This window comes from Engraulis encrasicolus, chromosome 10, assembly GCF_034702125.1.
Source record: "Engraulis encrasicolus isolate BLACKSEA-1 chromosome 10, IST_EnEncr_1.0, whole genome shotgun sequence".
NCBI lineage: Eukaryota > Metazoa > Chordata > Actinopteri > Clupeiformes > Engraulidae > Engraulis > Engraulis encrasicolus.
Window position 1 is genome coordinate 54,019,863 of NC_085866.1, and position 21,254 is coordinate 54,041,116.

The 21,254-nt window shown below is 40.9% G+C and overlaps 1 protein-coding gene and 1 long non-coding RNA gene across 3 annotated transcripts in view; both read right to left on the reverse strand.

The window, feature by feature from the left end:
* Positions 1-13,570, reverse strand: part of LOC134457368 (myosin-7-like) — a 37,670-nt gene extending 24,100 nt beyond the window's left edge. The window contains exons 1-21 of one of the 2 annotated variants that reach the window (XM_063209358.1): positions 13,551-13,570; positions 13,160-13,296; positions 12,872-12,975; positions 12,401-12,544; positions 11,322-11,478; positions 11,006-11,033; positions 10,641-10,737; positions 9,957-10,049; positions 9,440-9,503; positions 9,254-9,352; positions 9,027-9,130; positions 8,213-8,351; positions 5,841-5,959; positions 4,521-4,670; positions 4,185-4,355; positions 3,709-3,888; positions 3,196-3,328; positions 2,921-2,991; positions 2,219-2,306; positions 1,967-2,084; positions 1,601-1,724 (exon numbers count right to left, since the gene is read on the reverse strand). In XM_063209358.1, the coding sequence (XP_063065428.1) occupies positions 1,601-1,724; positions 1,967-2,084; positions 2,219-2,306; positions 2,921-2,991; positions 3,196-3,328; positions 3,709-3,888; positions 4,185-4,355; positions 4,521-4,670; positions 5,841-5,959; positions 8,213-8,351; positions 9,027-9,130; positions 9,254-9,352; positions 9,440-9,503; positions 9,957-10,049; positions 10,641-10,737; positions 11,006-11,033; positions 11,322-11,478; positions 12,401-12,544; positions 12,872-12,975; positions 13,160-13,259 (2,283 nt within the window). In that variant the 5' untranslated portion in view covers positions 13,260-13,296; positions 13,551-13,570. Of the gene's footprint in view, positions 1-1,600; positions 1,725-1,966; positions 2,085-2,218; positions 2,307-2,920; positions 2,992-3,195; positions 3,329-3,708; positions 3,889-4,184; positions 4,356-4,520; positions 4,671-5,840; positions 5,960-8,212; positions 8,352-9,026; positions 9,131-9,253; positions 9,353-9,439; positions 9,504-9,956; positions 10,050-10,640; positions 10,738-11,005; positions 11,034-11,321; positions 11,479-12,400; positions 12,545-12,871; positions 12,976-13,159; positions 13,297-13,550 lie in introns of those variants that run through there. The other variant, XM_063209359.1, reaches the window with a different exon arrangement.
* A 2,741-nt stretch (positions 13,571-16,311) lies between these two features.
* LOC134456348 (uncharacterized) lies at positions 16,312-21,037 on the reverse strand. The gene is made up of 7 exons (XR_010036316.1): positions 20,828-21,037; positions 19,544-19,640; positions 19,347-19,404; positions 19,059-19,145; positions 18,757-18,803; positions 18,413-18,471; positions 16,312-17,196 (listed from the first exon to the last, which is right to left on the reverse strand). It is a non-coding gene; the product is annotated as an uncharacterized LOC134456348 (long non-coding RNA).
* Between the last annotated feature and the right edge of the window lie 217 nt (positions 21,038-21,254).

Genomic DNA, 21,254 nt, shown 5'->3' on the forward strand with positions numbered 1-21,254 from the left:
AATTTTATATAGCTTAAAAAAGTATGTTCTCAAAATATTTGAATGGTAAGAATTCACACATGGGTGATATGACCTCTGAAGAGTCATTTCCAATAATAAAATGCAAAAGTCAAAAAATGGAGATACACCTTTTTGCAAATAAACCCTTCATTTCCAGTCTGGTTTTCGCCCCCGACATAGCACTGAAACCGCCCTAGTTAAAATCACTAATGACCTGCTCATGGCTGCTGACTCTGGCCTACTCTCTATTGTCATTCTCCTTGACCTCAGTGCAGCCTTTGACACCATCTCTCATTCCATCTTTTTCCACAGACTCTCAATTGGCATAAGTAACACACCCCTTGACTGGTTCCATTCCTATCTCCCTGGCCGTTCTCAATTTATTCAAATGAAGTCATTTAAATCCAAGCCCTCCCCTGTCACCTCTGGTGTCCCTCAAGGTTCTGTTCTGGGGCCCCTCCTCTTCATCACCTACCTCCTTCCCCTTGGTAATATCTTCCGCAAATTCAAAATTAATTTCCATTGCTATGCTGATGACACCCAGCTCTATTTATCTGGCAAACCCTCTGACACTCTCCCTCCCCCCTCCCTCACCACCTGTCTTTCTGAAATCAAATCCTGGTTCACCTCACATTTTTTGAAACTGAATTCTAACAAAACTGAAGTCCTACTAGTAGGCACCATATCCACCTTATCCAAAGCAAATAGTTTTTCCTTCTCAATTGATAACTCTCCTGTCTCCCCCTCCCCTCAAGTTAAGAGTTTGGGCGTCATGCTTGATGGCTCTCTATCCTTCATCTCCCACATTAACAACATCACACGTTCTGCTTATTTCCACCTACGTAACATTAACCGTCTCCGCCCCTCTCTCACTTCCCATTCTACCTCCATTCTTGTATACAGTCTTGTCACCTCCCGCATTGATTACTGTAATTCTCTCCTCTTTGGTCTCCCTCAAAAATCTCTCCACAAGCTCCAACTGGTCCAGAACTAAGCTGCCCGCATCATTACAAAAACCCCTTCCTGTCATCATATTACCCCTGCACTGCAACATCTCCACTGGCTCCCTATCAAATATATAGAATTCATTTTAAAATACTTCTCCACACCTTCAAGGCTATCCACAATCCCCCCCCCCTTATCTATCTAATCTTATTCACATTGCTGTTACCTCCCGCCCCCTCCATTCCTCTTCCTCCATTCTACTCTCTGTCCCCTCTGCCCGTCTTAGTACCATGGGGAATAGAGCTTTCAACTGCTCTGCTCCTCAGCTGTGGAATGCGCTTCCCAATGACATCCGCAATATTGACTCTATGCCCCTGTTCAAATCCAGACTAAAAACCCATCTGTTTCAGATAGCCTATTCTTTATGATTCTTTAACTCTGTTTTGTTTTATTTTACTTCATATTTAATATTTATTTATTTATTTATTCATTTTTGTTTAAAATTCTGTTTTATGTTTCTGTACAGTGTCCTTGAGTGTTTTGAAAGGCGCTTTTAAATAAATTGCATTATTATTATTATTATTATTATTTATGGAAGATATTATGGAAGCTTTGGTGATGGCAGAAATTGGTAAGTGGGGTATCCATCTCCTACCTTGGTGTGACCAAATTTGTACTGTGAGTGGTCAATGTCGAGGGAGCCGAGGAGTTTCTCTGCTGCCTTCTTGCTGTCCACAAAGGTGTCCTCCGGGATGGCCAGAGGGTTCAGGATACGGTAGCTGGAGAACAGAGATAATAGTAATGAATGAAAAGCGTTACTGAGACATACTTTTATGCTAACCAAATTTTTTTCCAGCAATACAGAAAAACACACAATCCATTGTTGGTGAGAAGCAGGGAATTTAGGCAAAAATATATGTAAAGGCAGATGTTTCAAAGTGTTCAAGATGCAGTGGTGTGGCACTGGCTTTTGGGATAATCTAATGAGCATAGTAAGATTACCAAAAGCCATCCTCCTTACCGTTGTTTGAACTCGGCGTAGAGAATGCGGTTGGGAAATCCCTTCCTGCATATTCTTATGCCCTCCAGCACACCGTTACAACGCAGCTGGTGTAGAACCAAGAATGGCTCCATTGCCCCTAGGAACAGAACAGATCCTTCAAAATAGTGCTGAATCGTTCTCTAGTTCTAGAATCAGTCTAGTTCTCTGCCATCTTTGCAACAAAATGAACAAGGTAACAAATGATTGCATGGAGATATTTGAGATTCGTACCTGGAGTCTTGGTTTCATTTGGAATGATGCAACGCACAAAGTGAGGCTGAGTGCTCCTCAAATTGGCCATAAGTTTATTCAAGTTCTCCTGAAAGGCAAAAAGATATACTATGTTATATTGAGAAGTGTTCAGCAATCACTTTTTACAAGTTTGAAATGAATCAGTGCATGGATGAAGTTTTTTTTTATCAATGTTTACATATAAACATGGCATGTGGATAGATTTAAAAGCACCATTATGACAGGTGCGATTTAAGCCCCCTAAATGTGATATTTTAAAAATCAGAGTTTTGAAAGGAGATTTCTAAAACTCCAAACATATCCATATACATGTAAACAGCATCTTAACTGTCTTGAATGTAATCTTCATGCGGCTTGAACATGGTGCCCTTGAGGACAACAACTCTTACCTGTGCCTTGTGCAATGCGGATGTGAGGGAGATGGGAGACAGCACAGACTTAAAGTGATGTTCATGAGTTCATTTCCCTAAACATCACTGCAAGTCTTAACTAACTCCCTCTCTGGGTCCGATAATGCCTTGCCATTTGAAGTTACCAAGGCAAGCCACTTTATTGAGATGCAAAAGGAGCTCTCTCTACAGACTATGTAAACCAGCCAAGCATACAGCAGGGTAATGGAGATAATTAAACTTTACATAATGAAGCTATTTCATGGGTGACCCGAGAGAGCGTTGTTCCTACCTTGTGCAACTGTGAGACTGTTTGGAAGGAAGCTCCTTTCCTCCTTTTCTCTTTAGTTTTCAGCTCACCAGCTAAACATAATTAAGAAGAAAGACATTAAAAACCATTGCCCTCCAGCCAGGGTTCCATTAAGCTTGTAATGTGCTCCCCATATTTTGAGTTGGTCTGCAAAACTGCTACTGCTAGTATCCCACAGTATGTCATGTGTTTTGCTATCATGGTGCATGGTACATTGTGTCAGGAGGGGTTTTACCATCAGCAATTAATACACCTACCCGAATCAGCCCCGATGAAGTTCTCGAAAAGGCTGCCCATTAACTTGTTGGAGGCCTTCTGGAAACACTGCACAACCGTCTCGTTCAGAGGATCCCTGTTCTTGTCAAGCCAGCCTGTGATGTTGTATGGCACCTGGCAGGCAGCAAGGACATTACATTACATTACACTTAACTGACACTTTTATCCAAAGCAACTTCAGGGTATTGGTTGCAGTCCCTGCGGTAATGTGGGATTAGGTGCCTTGCTCAAGGACACCTCAGCCATGGATAGAGTTGTAGAGAGAGGTAGGGGTGGGATTCGAACCCGCAACTCCATAATCCTAAGGCCACCTCCATAAACATTAGGCCACGGCTGATCAATACCAACATGAAATGAAGATTCAAAATTGAGGTTAAGTGATTTTCGACAAAACACACATGGCCTGTTTTTTTCAGTTTAATGTAATAAATATACAACGCATAATAATTTGTGTTGATACGTAGGTGTTGTGTCTTATAGTATAACACACATACCACTCCAGCATAGTGGACCAGCTCAAAGTGAGTCTCGTATTTGCGGTTCTTGTCAGGCTTTGGCTTCAGAAAGTTGGGTGACTTGCCATGGTGATTGTCATAAAGCTTCGCCTTAAAGCTGATCTCTGTTGACTTGGGGAACATGCATTCCTCCTCCATAATGGATAATATACCCATAGGCTGCAGTCAAAAAACAAAACAAAACAAAAATAACACAAATAAATAAACAACACATTCACATTCCTACATGTTCCCAAACATAAATCTAATAACCATGTGTTAGATAAACTAAACAATATTACATTACATTAGACCTTGCTGCCGCTTTTATTAAAAGTGACTTAGAGTTATTAACAGCACAGGGTATTGGTTACAGTCCCTATATCAGTGTGGGGTTAGGCACCTTGCTCAAGGGCACCTCAGCCATAGGGTTTGGCTATACAATATATCCTCGGTAATAAAGCATATTCACATACCTTCTCGATCAGGTCAATGCAAGACTGCAGATCTAATCCAAAGTCAATGAAGGTCCACTCGATTCCCTCCCTCTTATACTCCTCCTGCTCCAGGATGAACATGTGGTGGTTGAAGAACTGCTGCAGCTTCTCGTTGGTGAAGTTGATGCACAGCTGCTCAAAGTTGTTGAACTGGTTGGGATAAGGAAAGATCATGATGGGAATGAGAATTAACACAATTAAGTGGCTAGTCTATGATGATTGCAGGAATTGAAAAGTTACTTCAGTGGCAGCAATACATTGTTTTATCTTCCTGACACTGCTGATGTTGCAAAGCTCATGTCAGAGTGAGCATACCTCAAAGATTTCAAATCCTGCAATGTCCAGTACACCGATGAAGAATTGGCGAGGAACAGCTGTGTACAGAGTCTTGTTTATGCGGTCCACAATCCACTTGAACATGCGGTCATAAATGGCCTTCGCTAAGGCACCCACAGCATAGTACACCTGCAAAGAGAACAAATATCAAGACAACTCAAAGATGCAATTATATACCGTAATGTTGAGCGGCTCAGACTCAGACACCCTTATTGTATCTTATTTGATTGTAAATGACCCTCACATACACTGTAGGTCTAATCTAGTGTTTCTCAACCGGGGCAGTAGAGCACCCCAGGGGGTATTGGGGAGCTCTAGGGGGGCGTTTAGAGGGATAAAGCTGAGAGGGGGTGGTACTTAGTTGCCATTGGGAGGCAATAGTCCGTTTAATTTTTTGATACTAAGGGGGGCGTTGTCAGGCTTCTGATGAGTTGAAGGGGGCTTTGGGAGGCTTGTGATGTAACCAAGGGGGCGTTTGTTTAAAAAAGGTTGAGAACCACAGGTCTAAACAGTAGGCCAGGAGACAGAGCTTATTGTATCTTATTTGAATGTAAATGACCCCATGAGATGAAGTGGTCCGCACACTGGGTATTAGCTCCAAAAACATAAACTTTATTTCATTCTTACAGATGAAAGACAGAGGGGTGTCGCACCAATAACTCCAGTCCTAGAGGGTGCGTTGGTTCCAAAGCAATAATGCACAGAAGCAAAGAGTGGAACTCGCACACCAGTAGCCGATGCAATAATTGCTTTATTGCTTTACATATGTACAATTGATAAAAGTGCTACCCAACAGTGCAGAACGTTTTCGATCACCAGACCTTATTCAGTGCAAAAAGTGCAAAACTTTTTACAGATGGCAACGTTTCGATCCAACAGGGGGATCTTCCTCAGGCAATGAATTTCCTCAAGCAATAAATGACCCCTACATCCACTGTACTATGGTGTAGCAAACAGTATGCCTTTCAGAGCTTTACTCCTACAGTATAAATGCTTTGAATTCATGCACTAAATCAGAGAGCGCAGTTTATTATTATTTTTTTATTTTGGTCTTTTACGACTTTACTGATGGCAGTTTGAGAGGTGGACAGGAATGGGGAGAGAGACGGGGAAGGGGTCGGCAAATGACCCGAGCCGGGAATTGAACCCGGGTCGGCCGCATGGCAGACAAGTGCCCTACCGGTTGGCCACGGCTGGGCCCGTTTATTCATTGTTGTATGAAATGTGCATTGCGATCATAGGCAATCTACTGTACTGTGTGCATGCTTTGCAATATTGTCCATGTATTCGTATTCTCACCTGGTCCACAGTTTGGCCCTTGACGATGTATTCATTCCCCACCTTCACCCTGGGGTTGAGGAGGCCCTTGATCAGGTCTGCAGAGCTGATGCCCATCAGATATGACGCTTTATCAGCACCTGTGGGAGAGAGAGAGAGAGAGAGAGAGAGAGAGAGAGAGAGAGAGAGGGAGAGAGAGAGGGAGAGAGAGAGGGAGAGAGAGAGAGAGAGAGAGAGAGAGAGAGACAGAGAGAGACAGAGAGAGAGAGAGAGAGAGAGAGAGAGAGAGAGAGAGAGAGAGAGAGAGAGAGAGAGGGGAGAGAGAGATCATGAGGGTTGACATTATGGGTGAGGACAAATGTGATCCCTCCTAAGTAAAGGCCACCTTTATGATCTTGTTGTATCTTTTAACCCTCAAGCGACCGGCCTGTTTTTGCGACTAATCTGACCGAGCGGGGTCATTTATGACCCCAAGGAGTTTATATAGAAATACCACTATATAAATTATTTTTTGGGGTTCATTCAAATTTATTTACATCTTGCACATACTTGTCCCTCATCTAAAGCAAAAAAATCTGAATTTGAACATTTTATTGTTTTGCTAAAAATTTGTCAAACTTACATACGTATATGCTAATTATGATGTATGCCCTCATTTGCATATGTAAACATCAAAATACAAAAAACATCCAATACATTTTTTTCTTCTCTCATCATCAGTAATCAACTGAGAAAGTTTCAAGGTGATATCTATCATTTACATTTTTTAGCCTATTCACTTGTAGTAGTCTTACCACAATAATACAGTATATTTATGCTAATTATGGAAATTGCTCAAAGTGAAACTTTGGGAAACCAAGCTAAATTCTATCCATTAGGCCCATAGATGATATTTCTGCAATAAAACTTTAGGGTACTCAACATTTCTGGGTTCATGAAATTACAAGATCAGAGAATATGGTAATTTACATAGACAAAACCATGTCTCAAACATATAACCTTATGCACACTCAAATTTTCTCTGAAACTTTTTCTGGGCATTGTAGCTGTGAAAAGGTGTCTTCCATATGTATTAGAGCCAAAAAATTATTCAACTGATGTTTCAGCCTTTGTATAGCCATATAATAATGAAAATTCTAAAAACGCCATTGATTTCTACACAGATGACTTGTTTCCTCCCTCTTTGTTCATCAGGATGACTTCCATTTCATATTCTCATCATGTGTCTAGGACCACTGTGCCATTATATCAACAAATATGGAGCAATAACAGAGGAAATGCTACCTGGGTGCCCTCACAATATGCTTTGTTGGCTATCGCAGGGGTGCCCTATTTATTTATATAATATATTATATTTTAATACTATAAATGTTTATATTATGAATATTTTAGGTCTGCTGACCATGGCCTGCCCCAAGACACAAAATACAAAAACCAGAGTTTGAAAATTACAACAACAATGGACATTATAATGTTGAGTATCTCATGGATCCTCTCGGGGTCATAAATGACCCCAGAGGTGTTTTGATTATAAATTCCATATAGATGGTCCAAATCTCACAAAAATCATTCTCCGCGTGCATAACATATGTATTGACAAACTCCTAGAAGGACAAGTTTTTCTGATGAAAATTGAAGAAATGGTGTATGAAAATATGTGCCCGGGGTCATAAATGACCCCAGTCGGTCGCTTTAGGGTTAATTACATTTCGATGTCACTCTGACCAAGGGACATCCATCCGCAGTGACATGGAAACATCCCTGGCGTGTTTTTAAAAGCAAATCTTGATGATATACAGCTGCCCTAAGGGAGCTTATGACTAAATGACACTGGTGGTGTAAAAATACTATGGCATGTGTGCTTGAGCCATGCCATCATGGAGCAGTCTACGTGTTAAGTGTGTGTGAAGTGTGTACGGTGTCAGGCTACTGAGCTTATGTGTGTCGCTGTCAGTGTCTTTATGTGTGTGTGTGTGTGTGTGTGTGTGTGTGTGTGTGTGTGTGTGTGTGTGTGTGTGTGTGTGTGTGTGTGTGTTGTGGGTCAAAGACGTCCAAAATGAAATTGTCCTTCAGTGTAACGGATACCTTCTACTGACTGTAACTGTAAAAAAGCACAATTTTTAAATTGCTTCAAGTGAATGGATGACAGTTGAGGCTTTCATGAATTCACTGGAAAAAATAAATAAATAAAAAGAGTCGTGTTTTTTACAGTTACAGTCAGCACAAGGTATCCGATAGACTGAAGGACAATTTCATTTTGGACGTCTTTGACCCCTGTGTGTTTGTGTGTGTGGGTGTGTGCCCGCACATGTGTGTCTGTGTGTGTGTCCGTGTGTGTGCGTGTGTATATGTGTGTGTGTGCATGTGTGTCTGTGTGTGTGTATGTGTCTCACTCTCTGTGCCGTCGGCCTCCGCCTGTTCCTCCCTCTGGCGCGTCTTGAAGCGCATGTTTCCAAAGTGCATGATGGCGCCCACGATCTTGTAGCAGCCGTACTTCTCCTCCGGGGTGAAGCCCAGCGTGTCCATGGCATGCTGTGTGTGTGTGTGTGTGTGTGTGTGTGTGTGTGTGTGTGTGTGTGTGTGTGTGTGTTTTGTGTGCCAGGGTCGGGTGGCGTGGCGTCAGGGACCATGCCGGGGAAAACAAAACGAGGCATGAGGCATGAGGGGAGGATGAACAGAAATAACAAAATGAATGCAACCAGATAGGGATGAGGGTTACTATCGCTCTTTCTTCCTCTCTTTCTCTGTCTTTCTCTCTCTCTCTCTCTCTCTCTCTCTCTCTCTCTCTCTCTCTCTCTCTCTCTCTCTCTCTCTCTCTCTCTCTCTCTCTCTCTCTCTCTCAGTAAGACAGTTGGGGTTAATACCAGTATAAATAGCTGACATACAGTACGTATAGACGAAAAACAAGCTGAAGTGAAACCAGGCCCATATTTGGCTCATTTGTGGCCCATATCCACAGCTACTTGGGCACAGGGGCCCTAATGTTTAAAAAAAAAAAAGTTTATCCTGACCTTTCATACCAAACAAGTACTCAATACTTTGTCCTTTACCCAACAGATTTTGTCTAATACTGACTGTCAGTCCCTGTAATGTTTAAATAAAAAGAAAAGAACAAGAAAGAAGAAAAAACTGAGTGCGATCCATTTCCTAACTACTTAATACTGACAGGCAGATAGAAAGACAGACAGACTCTCTTTGTGGTCTTACATCAGTAGCCATAAGTTCGTCTCCATCGTCCAAGTTGTCCACAGTGGTGACTCCCTGGCTGCAGTAGTGGTAATCATAAGGGTTGGAGGACACCAGCAACATGTCTGAGGGGGAACGACAAACACATAGAAACATCACAATCATGTACACAGACACAGACACAGACACACACACACACGGACACACACACACAGAAAGAAAAGTCTAATGCCAGTGGGGTAGGTCACCTGGCAGCTCTGGTTTGCGGTTGGACATGATCTGGTAGTAGATGTGGTAGCTCCTCTCTCCCGGCTGCTGGAATATCACTCTGGACTTCTCTAGAAGGTCTTTGGGAAACATGAGAGTAAACTATGAGTGGACAGCGGTAACTTTTCAATAAATATGTGAAAGGTTAAAAAAGATGAAATGCTTACAAATGTCAATGTCACCAGAGGCCAGCTTTCCAGTTGGACCAAAATGAATTCGGATGAACTTGCCCTGATGGATAGGTATTAGGAAAACAATTGAAGTGACTCTTTCTCTCATAAAGTACACACAGTGGCTGTAATCCAAAGTATCGTCCTGTTTGTTTGCAAAGTGTTTTAACCCACTGATGCCGGATGCTGCATAGAGCAACATTGACCCTAACGCCTGGAGTGGCATGACGCAGCTCTATTAACCTCTCTATTAGCCTCATTAAAATTGTTTTTTTTCTTGTTGAAAATGTTGGTATATTTGAGCTGAATGAACATGTGCTCATGCAAGATGGGGGTCTTAGCTTTTAAGTAGAATTTATTTCATATTTTTATGTACTTCAGAGGCTGAGATAGTATTTAGGTTTCTATAGGCTGACAGTACCTTTTCCCAAAAATGGCTTAGGCATTTAGCAGGCGTTTTTTGCAGGTTTCTTAAGGCATTGATGGGTTAAACCCCTGAGCCTGTCACACTTACAAAGCGGGAGGAGTTGTCATTCCTGACAGTTTTAGCATTGCCAAACGCCTCCATGGCAGGATTGGCCTCGATGATCTGGTCTTCTAGTGTACCCTGAAAAATGTTTTAAAACAAACATTGCTAATAGTGCCACAATGTCTCTACTTCTATAAATTATTTGTAACTGCAAAAGAAAAAAATACAATGGAAAAAATATGTATTAGATGGTCGGGTATGTATTGGTTGTAAGTTTGTCGGGTATGTAAGGTTGTCGAGTGAGAAAAAGCCACATCAAAACATTAAAAGACGAGACACAGAAATAGGAAATGAAAAACAAAAACAAAAAAAGGAATTGTAAAAATAAAAAAACAAAAAGGAATGGGGAAAATGATGGTGAAAAGGAAAAGCAAAAAAACAGGAGGACTATTGTTGAGAAGGGCAAGAAAACAGCAAAACACTGAATTGAATGAAAAATCAATCTATTGGTTATTTCAAATTTGGGAAGTGGTAAATGGGTTTTTAACTAAAAAAGGGTGAGATGCATACAACAATTACGACCAAGTCAAAATGTCAAAAGGTAGGAAAAACACAAAGACAAACCAGGGAAAAAAAAATAAAAATTGGAAAAATGAGATTCAAAAATAAAAACAATGGATGATGGAGGGAAAAATGGCAGAAAAAGGATGCAAAATCGTCAGCCCTTACTCCTTTCTTTCCTCCTGTTTCCCCCAGTGCAGCTACAATGGCAAAATACTGAATTACGCGTTTCGTGTTGACCGTTTTGCCCGCACCGGACTCTCCGCTATGAGTGGTTGAAGAAAAAGCATTAGCGGTGATTACATGAGCAAAAAAATCCCAAAGCCAATGTGTCAAAACCGACAAAGTAAGTGACAAAAACAAGAACAAAACTGGGAATGGTCCACAAAAAATACCATTCTGTAAAATGTACGATTGTTAGAAGAAAAATGAGTTTGTGAAAAAGTCATGTAATTAACTATAAAAGTAATTTCTCGAAACTGAATGAATTTAAAGGGTACCAGTGTGTGAGAACTGGGGGAAAAAACACTTACGTGATCAGCATGGACTGGTTTTCACGATCTGGGGAGACATAACATCATAAATTTAGAGCCAACCTGCAGTCAGTCTTTATTACAACAGGTGGCCCTGTGAGCTCAAAGCCATTTGTGTGTGTGTGTGTGTGTGTGTGTGTGTGTGTGTGTGTGTGTGTGTGTGTGTGTGTGTGTGTGTGTGTGTGTGTGTGTGTGTGTGTGTGTGTGTGTGTGTGTGTGTGTGCACGTACGTGCCTGAGTGTATGCGTGTGTGGGTGCGTGCGTGGGTGCGTCTGTGTGTGCGCATGCATGAGTGTGTGTGTGGCATGACACTCACTGCGTAGCATGTCATTGTAGCAATTGTCTGCAACGGCGTAGACGTGGGGAGGGGTCTCATTGCGGCGCTTGCCCTTGTAAGCAGCGACCACCGCGGGCGAGTAGACTGGCAGCCACTTATAGGGGTTCACTGTGACACAGAACAGACCAGAGTAGGTCTGCAACACACACACACACACACACACACACACACACACACACACACACACACACACACACACACACACACACACACACACACACACACACACACATATACACACACAGACCAAAACAGTCTGAGTTATACTCAGCCATCAGATTATGAGAGGCAAAATAAACCCAGCTGATAGTAAAATGTCTGTTGTATTAATTCCAACTACTCCTGTTGATTATGGGCTTTGAAGAAAAATATATATCCCAAATCTGTTTAGTCCAATTCTTCAACCATTTCTTCACAATGGTTCAACTTTTTATGCAACATACAATCCCAACAGGCTTTACCCTCTGTGAATGTGTGCCAAGATGTGAGCCAGAGACAGTGGGGCTCACATAGAACTGTTTGTGTGCTTATGGTGGAGTTTGAAGAAATATGTATATCGCATATCTACTTAGTCCATTTCCTTGACAATTGTAGAATCACGATGGTTCAACCTTTTATGCATCACTTACCCCAACTGGTTATACCCTCTGTAGCCTATGTGTAGAATCAGGGCAGCCGACAGAGGGGGAGAAAGGGGTATGTTGTCCCGTGCCCACTACATGTCCCGTGTCCACTACATTACATGTATTGAGAGAGGGGGGCCCTTTTAGATGACTTTGTCCCAGGCCTTGCTTAACCCCTTAGCACAGAGCCAAGGTTATAACCTTACTGTAAAATTGTAATGGCAATTTCTTAATGTGTTACTTAAGGCTCTCAGTACTGGCATAGCAGTGGTGTTATGATGCTGTTGAGTATTTTCGGCAAATAGTGAATAGGCCCGCCGGCGACCCCAACTGCAGTAAGAGGCTACGTTGTTAGTTGCCCTATGTAGAATTAACCCTGTGTAACAAAAGTGTGCCAAGACAGGCACCAGAGAGAGAGAGAGTGTGGCTGCTCACATAGATCATCCAGTTGCTGTATCGGCGGCGCAGGTTGAAGAGGACGGAGGCCTCGTTCAGGTGGGTCATCATGGCCATGTCCTCCACCATGTCGAACTTAGGAGGATTCATCTGCTGAATCTCCTCTTCTTTCACAGTCAGCAGCTATAAGATCACACATCACATTGCACACATGCAGAGGAAAAACTCTTCTCAACTCTTGCCCCCATGCAATTAGCAAGGAAAATTAAATGCCAGTTGCCAAAGCAAAATGGAAAGTTCATATAATAAACTATAAACAATCAACAGCTTGTCCGGTAATATTGTATTAAATGATTTTTATGCAAAATGTTGTTGTTGTTGTTGTTTTTTACATTCAGCATTTGTACACCAAGTTAGCCAATTGCAAATACCGGCATCTTTCAATGTTGTCTGGCAATCAGCTGCTACACCATTTCTAGCCTATCCACATGTGTCACAAGATTCACTTACCCTTCCATCCCTGGTCTCCACAGTGACTTTATCCCCGTCCGTATCCTTCACTTCTACATCTATGTATGCCTCTTTCTCGTCGGGGACAAACACACGCTTTTTGCCTGAACACAAAACGTGCAAGGATATCATAGAAAATCAAAAATACCGTTCTAAACGCCACAATAACACCCATTAGTGGTTTTCTTTTCATAAATGATTAGGCTTCTTCACGTTAGCTACGATGCTACGCAGTGAGATTAAATTTATCCAGCATGATATAGAGATTAATATCACAATCACTCCTACCGTCAAATGCATGGGCTTGAGCTGCCAGTTGTTCCAAGTTAGTTTTTCGAAGAAATGAGGCCGCCTCTCCATACTCTTTCATTTCCAAAAAGAGGGACATTTTTATAGTTCCGGGCCTCGAACCAGTATCGACGCACCTAAAAAAATGTTGAAAGTAGATATTACTGTCACAACGCAGTAGCTGAATGGACGTTAACTCTCGCGCACAGGTCCTGAGAGGCCGATGCTATAAAATAATTATAATAATAAAAAAGAAAATGCAGACATAAAAGTCTTCCGCAAAAAAAATGTTTATATATTTAATAATGTCTTGACTTCACATTTTACGAATTAAAAAACTCCAGGTAAAACGTCAGAGGGCACGAGATGCAGACTGCACACACACACTAACCTTTGAGCGCACACACCAGTTTGGCCCGTGGCAGCGGAGTGGTCCCCTTTTATTGTCTCCCCAAGGTCAGGGTTAGGGGAGATATGTCAGAAATCTCCATGTGTCTTCAGCCCTCACTACTTCATTGGTCACTGGCCTATGGCTGCCACTGACTGTCACAAAAGGCAAGCGGCATTTCTATCTGGGCACACAAACCCACTGTAAGCTGGTTATTTTTAAAACACATGGAGCCCATGTATAATATATAATAAATTGTAATCAAATTGAGATGTGCAAAAATTACTCAAATGTTTGTAATGTTAGAACAGACATGGTCTCAAAGCAATGCACTTTTCATAAAACAAATTTAAATCAACACACAGTCTGGATATGCCAAAAATGATTATTTTTCAATTCCATTTAATTATTATTAAATCTAAAATCATTGCAAACATGGCAGGTAAATTGTTCTTCTGTTGAGGCAACTGTGGTAGTTATTGGGCCTCACTGTAGGCCTTTGTCTTGTTTTCATAACATAATGTTGGCTGACGTTAATAGCAGGCCTATATATTTCAGTTTATATATGGAAGACCCGCATGGCGGCTTTGAAGTTTTCTTTTCTTTCTTTGTGTGTGTGTGTGTGTGTGTGTGTTTGTGTGTGTGTGTGTGTGTGTGTTTGTGTGTGTTGGTGTTTATGTGTGTGTGCGTGCGTGTGTGTGTGCGTGCGTGTGCGTGCGTGTGTGTGTGTGCATGTGCGTGTGTGCACGCGTGCATGCCTGTGCCTGTGTAGGCCTATGTTGCCTGCACGTGCGTGCGTGCACATGTGTGAGCGTACGCCTGTGTGTGTGTGTGTGTGTGTGTGTGTGTGTGTGTGTGTGTGTGTGTGTGTGTGTGTGTGTGTGTGTGTGTGTGTGTGTGTGTGTGTGTGTGTGTATTTGTGCACGTGTGCATCTTTTTTGACAAGAATGTCAGCATGTCACTTCAACATTTCAGCCTGTCTAATGTTGTTATCTCACACGCGCGTTTAAAATAAACAGAAACATAAAATAGATCAGATGACCGAATGGACCTGAACAAAAATGGAAGTACACAATAGAAGCCAATCCAAAACTGTCCACAGCCATAAAACACTTCACAACCGGCTCATCCCGTTGCTTTGCTGCTCTGTATCCACCATTGTATTTTTACATGGGCCACACAAACACATGTCCCCTGTCCATCTCCAGTAATGACAGTTACCTCTGCACAGCGTGATACAAGTTCTATCATTGACTAATGGAAAAACATCGGAATGTAAATATGTGAAGAATACCATCCCACCTTATTCTAGGCATGTTTTACTTTTGCTCTAATGCTGAAGTAGTTCCTTTGCATTTTATCATTGGAAAAAATGCACTCTTTTTAAATGATAATACTGTGTGGAAACATATAACCTTTAGAAAGGTCCTCATTGCATGATCATCTATAAGCCCCTGGCCCTATTGTTCACTGGTGACCCCGATACATCCCAACCTTGAGTGCTAAAGTGGAGATAGATAAGTGTCCTTGTGGAGAGACCAGGCCTAGCACAGCTGCCCAAAATAGACGAGAGTACAACTCCCAGGCCTAATAGGCCACATTCCGATCAGAGGTAGACACCATGTCTACCACCAGCCTGCATGCATGCATGGGGGCAAACAAAAGGCCTGAGAACCTCGAGGAACAGCAGAACATGGCTGATCAATGGAACTCTCTCTCTCTATCCTTCTCTCCCCCACCTCTCTTTCCCTCTCTCTCAACCTCTCTTTCCCTCTCTCTCAACCTCTCTCTCTCTCTCTCTCTCTCTCTCTCTCTCTCTCTCTCTCTCTCTCTCTCGTTGTTTGGTTGTTCTGCAATATCATTGTGTTTGGGTATTCTTTGCAAGCCTATCATATTTTCACAAGTTTCAATGAAGATTCATTGAAGTTTGTCACAAACATAATTTTAGTGAAATTGTCAAGGGACCTACGGGCACGGACATGATCAAAAAGTAACCAGGGGAAGGAGTCAGGTTTGTCAAAATGCATTTACACTACGTTTCTCCCCCCTACATGCCAATTCTTTTTAACTTCAAATGGAAAACTTGATAAATGGGCTACCATGTATCAATTTACATGGAATGCATTGGGTGTGATTAATTACCAGATCCAAAATAAACTACATAAGACAATTGGTGCAAAGCACAACGCACCATATCATATTCTCTGGGCAGCGATACGCCAAACAGCTGATCTCATGTCACTGGACAGTTACGAGAACAGCCAAGCTGTGTTGTTACCTTGGACCACTGACTCTTCTGAATGCCTCTGGCTTTATGTGCTAAATGTAGACTTTGGAATAACTTAAACCTTCAAAGATGACAGTCTTGGAATGTTCTTAAAAATGTTGTACAATGACAGGAAGCTGCAATATAAGTCTACACTCTAAAAAATGCTGGGTTAAAAATAACCCAAAAATAACCCAACGCAAGGTTGAAAATGACACTATCCCAGCATGGGTTGGAATAACCTAACATGCTGGGTTACACATTTTAACCCAACATATTGGGTCATGTTGGGTTATGAAATGTTGGGTTAAAATTGATTAAATCTACCCAATGTTTGGGTTATAAAAGTTAAGTAAAATCTTTGGTAAACCAAAACTCTTACTGCCATGGTTTCCCATCATCTGTGCTAAAGCAATGCTAAATTAATAAATTACTATTTTGTAAAAAAAACAATATAATGGGAAAACAGTGGCAGTAAAAAAATTGATTTACCCAAGTTATTGTATTCATTTAATGTCTTTATGTAATGTTAATTAATAATGGCATAATGCAAATACTACACAAATACAGCTTATAAAGTAGAAAGTCAGTTTATTTAATATTCTAAAAAACAAAAATTAATCAAGCATTCAATTAACAACCACGATCCCAGTAGGTATTAAGGGCAAAAAATAAAAAATTAACACAGAAATAAGCAAAACACTTGGCTTCTAACTGAAATGGCCATAACCATTAAGAAACCTTTCCTGCACCAAAGACTATTTGTCTTGCCTTCAGGCGTTAAATAAAATAAATAAATAAATAAATAATAAAAATAAAATAAAAAACATACGGTAGCAGCCAAAAAGATTACAATGAAATACTGGCAATAAAAAGATAATACAACACACCATACTATAATATGCAGTACGGATAACTCCTTTGAATTGGACTTATTTAAAAGTTTACTGCTTCTATGCGCAAGGGATTTTAAAAAGGTGCAGTGTGTAAGATTGTGTCCAATGTAGGTATTACAGCTACTCTATTCATTGAAACAGTGCTGCGAAATGCCAAAAATTATGTTTTCATGAATAAGTAGTAAACTAATATTTTCGAGGGGAGGGGTAGGATTCGGTGACTAGGGGGTGGGATGGATCTCATCTAATATTTTTTAACACTATAATTATTTTTTTTAATTTTTTACTAAAGACACACACTTAATTAATTAAAACAACACTGACATCCAGAAAGACATCCAGTAGTGTGTGTGTGTGTGTGTGTGTGTGTGTGTGCGTGCTCGTGTGCGTGCACACGTTACTCGCGCTCTCCCTGGCTGTGTGGAGAGTCAGGGCAGGGATCATCATCCCCTCATTCTTATGAGAGAAGACTGCAGCCAGAGGAACACTAAAACGAAGAAATTTCAGCTGTTAGTTCATTGAAATACACATGAAGATCTCTTTTCCAAAATGAGATAAAAGCCATTTAATTCCGGTTTATGAGACCTGCAAAAGAGAACATCTCTCAACTGGTCACCCTTCACTCTTGACTTAATTTGTCTGAATTAACATGTCAGTGCCATAAGAATAGCAATCATTTCTGTGACAAAGTAGAGATACAAGTGCTTTTTAAAAAAAAGTGCACTATAGGATGGTGGCCAGAGTAGGTATTGCAACTATACTGCTCATTGAAACTGCGCGCCCTAAAGCATGGTGGCCAGAGTGGGTATTGCAACTGTTGGCTCTATGGGTGCATTCCAATATACGACCTTGCTTCCTCCACTTGTGCTTGTGGCCTCGCCCCGCCTCCTGGCCCATCCTCCGTGGAGAAAACAATTAGGTTTCCCAGCTGTCAGCCTAGCCACAACAACTTTTAGGGGACTGTTTTTCATTTATCATCCCAATTGCAAAGAAGACAAAGACTTTACAATTGAGCTTTTATGAGATATTTAAATATAATGCTGTTGTCAGTGATGTCATCCCGACATATTACTTCTTGGTACGAGGCCACAAGCAGAAGTGGAGGAAGCAAGGTTGCATATTGGAACGGACTTTATACAGCTAGATTTAAAACAGTATGCACGGGTAATATCTCAATTCTACACAAAAGGCCCTCAATGGCAAACTGAAAGCAAGTTTGAATGACATGAGGAAAACATTAACACCTCATTGAGGAATGAATTAAATGATTAGCCAATCACCTTGAACCAAATTGAACTTCCTGTGCAGTCAAGGCTTAAGAAATCCAAGCATGTGCCTCCAATTCAGCTAGGGGCATTCATATACTTTTTAACCTACAGCACCATCTTGTGTTCATATTGTGTAATAACATTCTTTAGAACTAAGTATTTGTATTTGTATTTGTAGTTTTGTGAAATACACAAAATACTGGAGGAAAGTATTTTGATACAAAATACAAATACATGTAATTCACTTATATGAAATAAAAATACAAAATAGTATTTTGTATTTCAAAATGTATTTCAAATAGATGTAATAGCAATACTGCCCATCCCTGCCGTGCGTACTGTACACATATTGTGCTCATATTTGCGCTGGTTTCTACGATGGCTTGATAAATGAGGGCCAGTATGTTTTGCATACATTTACAATATCTTACTCACCTCTAGCAAATGTAGACGGTTCCCATCCAGCAGCAAGGAGTGCCCGGCTGTCTCCTCAGCTGCGGAGATAAACACACAACAACAAAAAAAATCAACATCCTCCTCAGTCAGCATGTCTTTATGGGAGACGGTGGCAATCAAACTAACATTATGGAAACATATTTATACAACAAGAATTCATAGGATAAGTATAATTGCTAGCTTGGAGCTAACATTTGCACTGCCAGACTCATATCAGAGAACAGCTGGAAACACAACAGAAAGAATTTCTAATTAACAGTGGGAGATACACACCATTTTATGTCATTGACATACATCTTGTGTAGATTTCATATTCAACTCACCTCTAGCAACTTAAGACAGCTCCTATCCAGCAGTAAGGCGTACCTGGCTGCGCACACACAACAAAAAGATGACTAATATCCATCCCTGATTGACAACATGCAATTCAGACGATTTTTTTTTGGTATTTGAAACAAGATATATCCAGTAGTGCTCAATAAAATTACAAGGACGTTTCGGGAGGCCATAGTAAAGGTATAGAAAGCCAACAGACCCAACAGGCCTGCAATGCATGGTACTCTTACACTGCTATTTTTATGAGCAATACTGTACATTTTGTGTAGATTTATCAAAATCTGCTCACCTCAGCATATTTAGGTATGTACTGAAACCAGACAGCTTCCATCCAACAGCAAGTGTCTTGGGTAGAGTAGAGAGTAGAACTGGGTAGCTGTAAAACAGAATAATGCACAGCATAACATGACTATGCTGATTACCCATGTGAGAAATATGTACTGCTAGATCTTTGACAACAAATGTGTGTAGATTCATAAAACTTCACTCAACTCAAGCATCTCTATGCAGCTCCAGTTTAGCAACAAGGACTCCTTTGACACATTCATGTTGTGTAGATTTGTAACATTTTACTCACCTCTACCAACTCTATCTGGCTCCCATCTATCAGCAAGGAGTCCTGGCCATCTTCTTTGCTGCGAAAGAGAGAATAACACACAACATAAACACTATGGGTCTCAGGATAAAATATGAAACTTAAACAAATAGATTTTTGACATTTAAAAATACATAAGCTACATTTTGTGTAAATTCATTCAATTCAAGTTTGCTCACCTTCAGAAACCGACTAGTTCCACTTATTTTCAGACATGGTCGCGTACAGTAACAAGACAGCTCCACCCAGCAACAGGCTCCCTGGCTATCTTTTCAACTGCAAAGCAAAATATAACACAACATAAACATTAGGCTATTCATCTCTGATAAACAGTGTGAAACAGACTGACATTTGAAACACACATACAACTTTTAAACTTAAACCCACCCAGTAGCCTACCTCATTTCTATCTTTTGATTTATCTTAGAGATGTATACACAATAATGGGAGCGTACCTATGTTCCCCGGGTCCTATGTTCACCGGGTCTTATGTTCCCCTGTCTTTGGATGCATTATATGTTTCCAAGTTTTCAAATTGTGCCCTTTCAAAAACCATCCCTAAACCTAACCTGTCAGAAATGCAATGTTTCTGAGTTGTAAATTTGTGCCCTGACCTTACTAACTGACCTAACTAACTGTATCATTGGCCCTGACCATCCCTAAACCTAACCTGTCAGGTGCAATAACAACCTGCGCTTTGCCAGTCTACTTGGAAGCAGCAGGGAACATAGGACAAAAGCTAAAACAGCACACACACACACACACAAGTTCAAAACATGCTTCCTTGACAACCCCCTTTTACATGAACATGAAAAGGGCAACATGGGTGTATCATTAATGTATATCTAAACAACTCTAGCCTCAACAAAGTAACATTTGTTGCTAGCACGTTAGCATGTATGCTAGCGGCATTTTAAAGCAGAGAAAAGTAGCTAGTTTTTTTCCCTCTGGTGTTAGATGCCATAGAGTGTGATATTAACTGGAAAAGTTATGGCTAAACTTACATCAAAACGAATTCATAATGAAACAGAGTTCGTTTCTACAGTAAACCAAGCACCCAATGAAGCAGACATTTTGCAACAAACTTGCAAACAAACCATGATTCTTGTTGTTAACCCGTTAGCATAACGCTAACCGTTAGCATAATGCTAACGGCATTAGTAAACCAGACTGCTGGTGTTAACTTCAGATGCCACTGATGTAACTCGAACGGGACATGTTATACACTTAAAAACGAAGTTACATTTATAATAGAGTCAATTTCTAACAAGAAACTAAGCTCCCAACGAACTGAACATAGCTGTGAAGTGGCAGTGGGACCTACCATAACTGTGTGTAGCATGCGAAGTCATTTCAAATCACTATAGCAACCATAAACAATACAACGGTTTTGCTCTCCCCTGTCAATTACGTATTGAAATTATGAAAAAAATGACATGATGGGACTAAAACAATCAACTTACCTTACATAGGACTTTAATTTCACCGACTTCTTGAGCATTTTCTGCAGCGTGGCCCATATTGTCAGTTGAAATTTGAAACAATCATTCACTGACATCAGAGCAGTCTCGTAACCCAATGAAATGGGTTACTGGCTGGGTTAACATTATGGGTTAAAACTACCCAACCCGTACCTAACCCAGCGTTTGGGTTACAAAAATAACCCAGCATTTTCAAGAGTGTATAATAATGATAAGTCTATAATAAGTCTACTAAAAAAAAGTTTTACTAGAACGTTTTATCCTTCCGGCTTTCCCTTCACAATAAGGTTAACCCCCACATTTGCAACAGGTAATGTCCGGGGATCAAGTGCAGAAACAATGGAAGCGGCTTGATGAAATCCTCATCTGCCACTGGAAACTGGCATCTCTATCGCAGCTCATGGTCCCA